The 11,433-nt window shown below is 34.6% G+C and overlaps 2 protein-coding genes across 2 annotated transcripts; one reads left to right on the top strand and one right to left on the bottom strand.

Annotated features, from left to right (window-relative positions):
- The first annotated feature begins 2,416 nt into the window (after positions 1–2,416).
- On the top strand, positions 2,417–3,807 carry LOC107011152 (signal recognition particle 43 kDa protein, chloroplastic). Its single transcript, XM_015210527.2, has one exon. It carries the CDS (start codon positions 2,443–2,445, stop codon positions 3,631–3,633), a length of 1,191 nt encoding a protein of 396 aa, XP_015066013.1. The 5' UTR covers positions 2,417–2,442; the 3' UTR covers positions 3,634–3,807.
- A 718-nt stretch (positions 3,808–4,525) lies between these two features.
- On the bottom strand, positions 4,526–10,801 carry LOC107011151 (ABC transporter B family member 15-like). The gene is made up of 7 exons (XM_015210526.2): positions 10,574–10,801; positions 10,383–10,437; positions 9,940–10,118; positions 9,390–9,847; positions 8,134–8,674; positions 6,284–7,222; positions 4,526–6,169 (listed from the first exon to the last, which is right to left on the bottom strand). The coding sequence occupies exons 1-7, from the start codon at positions 10,799–10,801 to the stop codon at positions 4,781–4,783; spliced, it is 3,789 nt and encodes a 1,262-aa protein (XP_015066012.1). The 3' UTR covers positions 4,526–4,780.
- Positions 10,802–11,433: the final 632 nt, after the last annotated feature.

Raw genomic sequence — 11,433 nt, forward strand, 5'->3', positions numbered from 1 at the left:
TTAATTTACGGTAACAGATCATTAATCAGCATTAAATCAGCACGTAATTGGATATTAATTTCAAAATTTGAAAATCAAAGATTATATCATCTATTTTGAATACATTTTTTATGAACATCCTGTTAAATTTCGAACTGCAGTAATTTTATTGTTGTTATTGTGGATGTTTCATGATGAATACATCAATTTTGATTAGACATTCCGGAATTTTGGTGAACGAATTGCAGTATGAAAGTTACAAAATCGACGGAATCGTTGTTGGAGATTCAATTTCGTTTTCTAATCTCAAAGCAGCAATTGCAGCCATGATACATAGAAAATAATATGATACACAACAAATTCATGTATCAATGCATCGTCTAAAACACTATACACACTGATTCAAAATGTATCAGCAAACACACTTGATGGCGCAGTTATTGAAATTATTCACTGATACATGATAAAAAATTTCAAAAACCTTGATACATAGGAAATCATATGATACACATCTAATTCATGTATCAAAGCATAGACTAAACATTATAATCCACTTAGTACTTATGTATTAAACCTATTGTCTGATACATGATAATAATTTTCATAATTTTTTGATACATCTTGGATTCCTTAAGATTTTTACTAATTTCAACAACAATTTAAAAATAAGTATAAAAAATACAAACCCGAAACAATGTAGGCCTGACAACAATGGTTGCTGCTTCTTTTTTTTTGTTGTTGTATTTTGACAACCTTTGATTTTGATGTTTCGCCAGAATCTTTGTTTGAATCCTTCTAAAGATTCATAGGATCATGCAAAGACTTTTTTCTATTTTCTTTCCAATTTTCATCGTCAGAATCATAAATCCTTCTATTAATTAAAGGATCCATTACTATGATGTAATAGAACAATTAACCAAAACAAAAAAAGGAAGAAAAGAAGAACTGATGATGGAGTAAAAAGAAAAGGAAGAACTAAATACGGCTGATGTAACAAATCAATGAACAAGAATAAAAAAAGAAGAAACCAATAACAGATGCTGGGTTAAGAAGAATAACTAAAGACGATGATGGTGTAAGAAGAACTGAAGACGATGATGGAGTAAAAGAACAATAAGAACGGGAGAGCAATTGTCCAGTTTTTTGAAATTTGAAATTTTTTGAATTTTGAAATTCAAAATTTCAAAATTGAGTGTTTTAATTAAAATTAATAATTCAAAATCTAAAAACTGATTTAGAAGATTGAGTGTTTTAGTGGAGAAAAAATAGGCATTATATCGGGGAATTGTGTATTATAGGAGAGAGAATGTTATGTATCTATACACTTCTACTAAAATTAAAAAAAAGGGAATTATGTAATATTTAAAAAAAGAAGGGAAAAATAGAGAATACAAAACTTATAGTTGTGTATTTAAGTTATTTTTCCTAATTTTTATACAACATATATGTATATTGAATGAGTCTATTTGTATATTTCGATATATAAATGAGATGACAAAAAATGTGGAACGTTTTGCTGCTGATTACAAATTAAAGAAATTATTACTATTGTATTTAATTTGAATTAATAGTTTGTTATTTTATACAATTTTCTCAACATTAATTATTAATTATTTTTCTTTATTAGGTACTTTTTCTATTTCATATTAACAGAATATTTGAGAATTTTTTATTGTTCAAAGTAATTGAATTGTTGAAAATTTAAGATGAATATTTAATTTTTTTTCTATAGCCCTTTTCTTTCACTTTTGCGTTGACGTGATGTAATTGGTTGAATTTCATACAAGTACGTATAACAGAAAATCTACAAAATCAGCTTTAAGAGGTCAAAATGTATAGTTCATTTTAGTTATTTTTAATTAATTAATATGTGTTTTAATTTATTAATATAATAATAAAAATTAAATTAATTTGATATAAATAATTAATATAAATAATTTTTTTTTAAAAAAAGTTTATATTATTTTAAATGTCCGATGTCATTCTTTTCCTAGATTCTCTCACCCAAAACATAAAAATTACTAACATTATGAACATAAACATAAGTTGATTAAATAGAAACATAGAGATTTAAAATATTTATGTACATTAGCAGATTAAATATATATTGACAAAAAAAAATACAAGATTTATGGTAAAGAACTTTTTGACTTTTTTTATTTTGTTTTTTATCATTAAATTAATTTTAAATTCATATAGTAGCAGAACGCTTGAATTCAAGAAATATTTTTAAAAAAATAATTTATCGCTCCATCACAATTGTAATTGCGATCTCTGATCATTTGAACATGCCTTACAGCAGTTCATCTTTTGTTTTTTCAATTGTGTTTGAAGCCTAATTAAATTCAATTCAGACAGTACAGTAAAATTTATTTAAAATAATACTTTAACAAAATTTTCTTCATATCTAGAACTCGAATTCGATGATTTAGTGAAGTGAATAGATATAATATCTTATCCTAAATGCAATCAATCTCATCGGATTATGGAGATGTTCATGGCCATTCAAAAGAAAGAGCGCCACCAAATCTCTTTCCCACTTCTCCAATGGATGCTCTCTTTGTCAATTCATCTCTCTCCAGACTCAAACTCAAATTCTCTTCTCAATTCCCTACCTTCTCTCCCCTGCCCCATCACTCTTATCTCCCACTTAAAAAACTTAATTTACCACTTGTATTTGCCACGCTTCAGAACCAACAGCAGCAACAAGCAGCAGCCGAAGAAGTAGCACGAGAAGAATTTGAAGATTACGATGCCGACGAAACGTATGGAGAAGTTAACAAAATCATTGGGAGTCGAGCAATTGAAGGTGGGAAAGGAATGGAGTATTTGATTGAGTGGAAAGATGAACATGCCCCTACCTGGGTTCCCTCTAATTTAATCGCACAAGATGTTGTCGCTGAGTATGAAACCCCTTGGTGGAACGCTGCGAAAAAGCCAGATGAATCGGCTCTTCGGGAACTTATTGAAGCTGAGGACGACAGAGATGTGGATGCTGTTGATGACGATGGACGAACGGCTTTGCTCTTTGTTTCGGGACTCGGGTCGGAGCCTTGCGTCAAGCTGCTCGCTGAAGCCGGCGCCGACGTCAATTACCGCGATAGGAGCGGCGGTTTGACGGCTCTGCATATGGCTGCAGGATATGTGAAGCCTGGAGTCGCTAAGCTGTTAATTGAGCTCGGCGCAGACCCCGAGGTGCAAGATTACAGAGGGCAGACGCCGCTGAGCTTAGCGAGGATGGTCTTGAATCAAACACCTAAAGGAAACCCAATGCAATTCGCGAGGAGATTGGGATTAGAGAATGTGATTAGGGTATTGGAGGATGCAATTTTTGAGTATGCACAAGTGGAGGAGATATTGGAGAAGAGAGGAAAAGGTGAAAATGTTGAGTATTTAGTGAAATGGAAGGATGGGGAGGATAATGAATGGGTTAAAGCATGGCTGATATCTGAGGATTTGGTGAGAGATTTTGAGGCTGGATTGGAATATGCAGAGGCAGAGTGCATCTTGGAGAAGAGAGAGGGTGACGATGGGAAAGGCGAGTACTTGGTTAAATGGACTGATATTGAGGAGGCTACTTGGGAACCCGAAGAAAATGTTGACCCCCTTCTGATAGAAGATTTTGAAAAGGGTCAACAGAAAGTAGTAAGTTGAATTCATGGTTTCTCTTTTGGCTTGTATTTTTCTTCTTCTGTGGTAATATAATGCTCTTTTGTTTTATGAACTATAGTTGTGGTAATGGATGTAATTCTGAGGTTGTCTAACAGGTTGAGGATAATTTCCTTTTAGTGATCCAAATCTGGAAAATTGAAGATCACCTTTAGCATATCTTAATTCTTAAATGATACTAACCAATCAAATATTACGTTCTATTGGTGATTGTCCGAAATCCTCTGTAGAGGTGGATGTTTTTAACAATTGAATTGATATCTTTGTTGAATGAAGTGAAAACCCTCTGAAGGGTCATGAAGAAGATTCTAGGAGATAGTTTTAAGTGAAAAGGTGGTGGTAGTTGTGAATTACTTTTGCAAAATGTGCTACTGCGGATTCATCCTTGTCTAGAGCTGTATTGGTGTTAGAATTCTGACTTCTGAGTATGCAGTCTGAAGCTGAGGCTTTAGCAGACTTATATTGTTGAGTTAGGATTTGATGTGTGGCTGATAGCTTTTACCAATCTAATATTAGTTCCTGAAGCTATCCCTATTTGAAGGAGTACTCCTATTTGAGGTTGTATGGATGATGTTTTCTGTTGTTTTGTATTGACATCTAATCCATGGGAGGCACTGAAATCATGAAAATCCTGATTTTCAATCTCTCAAGATTCAGGTAATAACATTATGTGAGAATCTATTCCCCTTGATCCTAGAACTTTGTTGTCTGCTTCTTTCTCTACATTTTTCCTTCCTGTTTTTAGTGTAACTTGTTTCAATGATGACAATTGTTCTTACTTGATTAGTGTTTAGGTTGTTAATATGTTTCACTATGCTGGACTTCTAGTTTCTTCTGGCCTTCTGGGGTCTTTTAGTATTGAAGTCATAAGATTTTACCTTTAATACTGATCGAACAATTTATCTATGAAGCTCTTCTCTTACAAGATGAAACAGAAAGCTCAATTAAATGTATTGCTATTTGCTAACAATACCAAAATATCTATACATTAAAATGGGACAGAGATTTCCAAGCAGCCAACAAATCTCCCAAAGAGTTGTTGGGAAAGAAAGTAGGAAAACAAGGAAAAAGAAGAGGCTGTTTAGCTTCAAGATTATTGGGGAATATCAACCCATATCATTTGATGATGAGATTAACTGATGAAGGTGTTGTTAGAGTTTGGTGCTCTTTGAAGGCTAACAAGAGAGTGGTAAACTCCACTGGGTCCTTTAGCTAACAAAGAAGAGTGAGTCCCTTTCTCCACAATTTTGCCTTTGTCCAATACAGCAATTGTGTCACAATTCTGTATAGTACTTAGCCTGTGTGCCACCACCACACTTGTCCGCCCAACCATCACTCTCTCAAGTGCATCTTGCACTACTTTCTCCGATTGACTGTCCAATGCACTTGTTGCCTCGTCCAATAATAGCACCGCTGGATTTTTCAATATTGCACGTGCTATAGCAATTCGCTGTTTTTGTCCTCCTGACAACTGCAGTCCCCTGTCACCACACCAAGTTTCATATCCGTCTTTTAATGCTGAGATGAAATCATGTGCATTTGCTGCCTTTGCAGCCTCAATTATTTCTGATTCGTCCACTTCTTCTGATGCTCCATAGGCTATGTTTTGCCTTATGGTTCCTGCAAATAATGTTGGTTCTTGGCTTACAAGTGCAATGTGTTTCCTCAATGATCTCAAGTGGTATGATCTTATGTCCCGGCCATCTATTTTCACTACCCCTCTTAAGGGATCATAGAATCTTTCTATCAGACCAATTATAGTGGACTTCCCTGATCCGCTTTGTCCTACCAATGCTGTTGATTTTCCTGGTTCGATTTTTATTGAGAACCCCTTGAAAATGATCACATTGGGCCTAGCAGGGTATGCAAAATCCACATCGCACAGCTCGACATTGCCTGTTATTTTCTTGGGCTTGTAACCGTCTGAGTCCTCTGGCTCGATTAAAGAATATCGATCCAACACTGCAAAGACCGACCCAACAGCATCTGCACCCTTTGCTAGATCATTAGTCATGGTTCCAGCATCTGCAATGACACGCCCAGTGCTAACCAGAATCATGAATGTCTGGAAGAGGGCTTGAGCTCCTATGAGGCCTTCTGCCATGAGTTTGCCACCATACCAGAAATCAAGAGCCCAAGTACATGTCATGAGACTGTTCGAAGTGCCAAGTCCAATTCCAGCAAACCACGACTGACGTATGCTTTCTCTTAGTGGGCCTTCTTGGGCTTTCTTGAGCATTTGGAGAATCCGGGACTGGGAGGAGAAGGCTGTTACTGTTCTGAGATTGGAAACTGCTTCAGCAGCCAACTTGCTGCTTTCTTCTTGGGCCTTGATGGACTTCTTAGACATGTTTTTCAATAGCACCCTCTTGAAATAGTAGCACACTATGATGAGAGGCTGGACCGCTATCATGACCCATGCAAGTCTCCATGCGATAACTAGACCCATGGTGCAAGCTATAGTCACTGCAGAAACCGTTTGAATGAGTAATGCCATCCTGTCCCCAACCAATGATCTCACCTGCACATTTGTATAACCAGCAAATGTTATCATTAGATCTTACCTGATTCTATAAAAATTTCTTTACGTTGTTTGTGTATGAAAGTTAAACTCTAACAGTACTAGTGGACGTACCACATTGGCATCCTTAGCTAGTCTAGAGCAAACAGCACCGGTGGAATTTTCTTCCTTGTCGTACCACCCAATTTCAAAAGTAAGCATCTTGGACAACATCCTCTCCCGGATCCTTTTAGTCAATTTCTCTCCCATGGCTGCAAAGTTATAGTGCTGAAGTACATTGACAAAAAGTGAAAAGAATGCCAACCCCAGAAAACACAGAGCATATATCTTTGTCTTCTCCTTAATCTCATCATGACTTGGCAAGAAATAGACAGATATCATTGACCCCATTGCAAAAGCATACACTGGTTGAACCCCACCAAACAATATTGCTCCTATGCATCCCAAAGTTGCCTCCTTCCATTCTGGCAAATTCATTGCCAGCAGCCTTTTGAATGAAGGTACTGGAAAGACTTGTTCTGGAGTATTGGAAATTGTTGCATTTTGATCAAATCTACGGCTTTGCGCAGCTGAGTTAGCTGAACTCGACCTGCTCACAATTGATAGCCTTCGGCTGCTTGTATTTTGTACTTCATGGTCAGAGGTGAATCCAGAATTTAAATTTGATGGAGCAAAAACTGTGTTTCTATTTGTTGGTGCAATTGAGATTTCATCACTGGGATTTTCAGTTTGTTGGAGACGGACTAAGGAAGTGTACAGTCCATCTTCATCTTCTATTAGCTCATCGTGTGAGCCAATTTCCTTGACTTGGCCACTTTGAACCACAGCAATAAGGTCAGCATTGCGAATAGTGGAAAGGCGATGGGCTATGATGATTGTGGTGCGGCCAACAGCGGCCTTGTCCAGAGCTTCCTGCACCACTCGTTCAGATTCAGAGTCGAGTGCACTGGTTGCTTCGTCGAGGAGGAGTATTCTGGGTGACTTGATTATGGCTCTTGCTATAGCTATCCTCTGCTTCTGTCCCCCAGACATTTGAACACCTCTCTCTCCCACCTGTACGCACGCACGCAGAGAGTTAGATCTAAGATTTAATCTTTATGAGTTCAAAGTTCATAAATTTTTGTTTTGATATGGTAGTATAAACTTAGTTGAGTAAAGTTCTTTTTGCACTTCATTGAGTTTAGAGATTCTACCCTTTGATAGTATCATGAATCATAGAAACGAAGTATTAAACTAAGAACTAATTAGTAAGTAATTTTGTGATCTCCTGAATACTGATTTTCTTTAACCGAGGTCTCTCTACCTCTCCAAGGTAAGGTAGGAATAAGGTCGTGTACACTCCACCCTCCCTAGACCCTTTGTAGGACTATATTGGATGTCCCAAATAGGAATAATGGAATTTACTTAATTGTAGCATATTAAGCAATAATTTTCAACTGATTGAGAAAAGAAAGTCCTTTAACTAAAGAGAGACAAAACGTTTGCAGCACCATTACAAAAAAAAAAAAAAAAGAATTTTGGATTAGTTTAATTTGGTCAAAGCCACTTGATGACATACTCCACAGCAGAATCCACTTGTTTGACCATGATAGCTAAGAAAATTCTCTGAACTGGGACATTTCATTTATAATCAATAAAGCATTAGTTAAGTGCCCTTTAAAATTCTTTGAACACTAAAGAATTAATCATTTAAACTGAATAATGGGAACAAAGCTATTCATTAACAGCGACTTGTTTATAGCCAAAGTGGAAATCAGCGTGATAACATTTTTAGCTAGACAAGAATACTATTCAATGGTGCTAGTGTGTCAAATACATAATATTTCATTTTCAATCTATACGTCTAGTTAAGTCAATGAATGAGTCATTAACCTAACTGGTTTGAATTTGAGCGGGGCACCGATTTTTGCAAGGATAAGGACAAACTAAATAAAGGTAAAGTATAAAAGGGAACACACACATACCTGGGTATCATAACTCTGAGGCAACTGACAGATGAAGTTATGAGCATTAGAAGCTTTGGCAGCCTCAATTACTTGTTCCATAGATGCATCCTCCTTCCCAAAAAGTATATTTTCTTTAATTGTAGTTGCAAAAAGTGCAGGTTCTTGACTCACTAGACCCATTTGTGACCTTAGCCACTTGAGTTGCAGCTTATCAATAGCGATCCCATCGAGAAGAATTTCACCCCCAAGTGGGTCATAAAATCTCTGAAGTAGTGCTACTACGGTAGATTTTCCTGACCCACTTCCTCCCACTAATGCCACGGTTTTACCCGTTGGGACTTTTAAGCTAAAATCATTTAAAATTATGCTTTCAGGTCTTGACGGATATGCGAATTCAACATGTTTGAATTCCACTTCACCCGTCACGTTATCCAATGTTTGGCCCTCCAAATTATCCGAATCTATTTTCGGTACCCTTTTTATCACTTGCACTACACGTTCACCAGCTGCACTTGCTTCAGAAAAATACTTGAGATTGGACAAACCAGAACCCAATGATCTGTTCAGCAAAAAAAAAAAAATTAATAAAATAAATAAATCATGTTTAAAAAATTACTCAAAAATCTGATAAAACATATGAAACAATACGACCATATACTACGGAGTATATAAATAATTTAGGAATTTGTCTTATTTGGAAATAAATGAAGAGTCCAAAAAACTGAATTATCACACATTTCCGAGGTTTATCCAACTTGTCCTATTTTTCTGAAGTTTGAAATAACTTCCTGAATTCAATGTGTTAGTTTGACGAATATTTTTTCAAAAATACGTTCTCAAATATAATTCGTTTTTATTAAAAATATTTTATTGAAAAATACATTCTCAATGTATGGTTGGAGATTGAGAAATATTTTAAGAAAAAAAACTACTTATTATTAAAGAGATTGTTTGATTCAAATAATATTATACCATAACACAGGAATACAATATTCAGAAAACTTTCATAATATTATTTTATTCAAGTTTTATCTAATACACACTATCAAATATTAAAAAATATATACTCTATTGAGTTAATCCCTAGTCTTATGGAAAATCCTTTCAATTGTGAATGAAAATGAATATTGTATCCTTCCTTTTTCAATTTATTTAATTGATTTCGAAAGAAGATGTTAGAAATTAAAGTCACAAAAAAATACTTTATTCATTTTTTTAGGGTGAAATAAATTAAAATTAGACAAATAAAATGAAATCAACGAGTCGATACTTACAGTCCACCGATGGCGATTGCAGCGCCGACGGCAAAAACGGTGCCACCATGTTCTCCATTGTACATGACCATTCTGCTACCATAATAAGACATAAAGGACCAAATTGCAAAAACAATGCCATTACTTCCAATAGCCAATCCTTTAGCTAAACCTTGCTTTAATCCCAAATCTACTGTTCCTTGAAGTGCATTAGAATACTCTCCTAAAGTTTTATTTTCTCCAACAAATGAATAAACTGTTCTTACTGATGAAATTGCTTGTTCCACAATTATTCCAGCTTTTCCATATTCATCCCTGATTTTTCTTGCTATTCCCATTAGAGCCCTTCCATACATAAGACCTGGTATCACTAGGAAAATAATAAAAGGAAATCCCACTAGTGCCAGCTTCCATATCATCAAAAATCCTACCACATATGACCCAGTAAATGTTGCTACGTTCATCAAGAAAACTGGTACCTGTATATTCGAAATCAATAGCAAAACATTGTCGAAATTAATTACAGAATTAGAACGATTAGTAATATATATATCGAAAAATTTAAACTAACCTTTTCACTTATGCATTCTTGAATGACAAGACTGTCACTAGAGACACTAGCAATGACATCGGCGGTACTGGCAACATGTAGATCAAAGTATCCCACATCTTGTCTTAGAACTGCTTTTAAGTATCTTATTCGTAGCCTTGACGCTTGCCTCTCTGCTGTCCTTGTCCAACAAAATCCCTCTAAAAAATGAATATCATAAATGAAGAAACCGTTATCTAACCACTCAATTAAACCAATTTGACGATAATGAAGAAATTTGAGCAAAAATATTGAATTCAGTTACAAATAAAATAAAATTAGTTGATATATCAATTTTTACGAATGAGTTCCATTTTCTCACCTTATTTTCCCTAACCCCAATAAAGTAAAAATAAATATGCCTCCGCCTCACAAGTAGAAACCATATGAATCGTTGAAAAGTACCAAAAAGAAATTAGACAAACCTAAAAAACACGCGACCCATTGTCCACATGCCAGGTAAACCAGAGCTAAAGCATTCTACAAATCACATAAATAAAACAAAAATTTCTTGTTACCATTAGTTCCATATTTGTATCGTCACGGCTTACAGTCTAGTGATATAAAATACAGATGGAAATTAATTGATCCTCCACACGATAAATGTAAGTTATACCTCATTGATATGATGCGTGAAAGTATCGGAAGAGTCATTACCACCAAGATTGTTCATGAGTTTGCTGGTGACTATAAGCATCACAGGCATAGAAACTCCATCGCAAATCGCTCCCAAAAATCCTAAAATCATCAACAAGATATCGACGCTATCGGCATGCATGAAAACTGACTGAAAAGAACCATACCGTTTCTCTTGGATCATCGTTTTACTCTTTGAAGTACTCATGATAAATTTTTTCTTCAAACTATCCTTTTGTTGCTATGCTATTAAACACACAACAAATATTGAGAAAGTTCATAACTCAATAAAACATAAACTCATATATGTGACTTATTTATAGAGGAAGAGACCTCTGTGTCATGCGGAATGAAAGGCCTTCGCACGATTGGTGCTACTATTTTAAATTATTATTTTTCATTTTCATTTCTACTCATTTTTAAAATTACATTGAATATAACTTATTTAATCTATCAAATTAAATGTTTTGAAAGTTATACCAAAAACACTATAATTAGTAATAATCTTTATTGAAAACTATTGATCAAAATTCATATGATTTGACTTGAATTGTAACGTTTATATAGTTTGACTGGAATTATAAATATAATTTGCCTAAAATTAATTGTGGATTTTCTCATATGTATATAATGAAAAAATATATCTAAAAATATTAATCAAAATTTACCTATTTTGACTTTTAAAAAATATACAAATGAAATGGACAGTGAATAACAACTATATTAAGTTCATATTTAATGGAAAATTTTCTTCCATGATTTATTTATGAATAATTATTTATCAATCACTTTTTTCTTTTTTTTACGTATCCTAAAATTTATGAATCTCTTAAACAACGT

Source organism: Solanum pennellii, chromosome 2 (genome assembly GCF_001406875.1).
Source record: "Solanum pennellii chromosome 2, SPENNV200".
In the NCBI taxonomy this organism is placed as follows: domain Eukaryota; kingdom Viridiplantae; phylum Streptophyta; class Magnoliopsida; order Solanales; family Solanaceae; genus Solanum; species Solanum pennellii.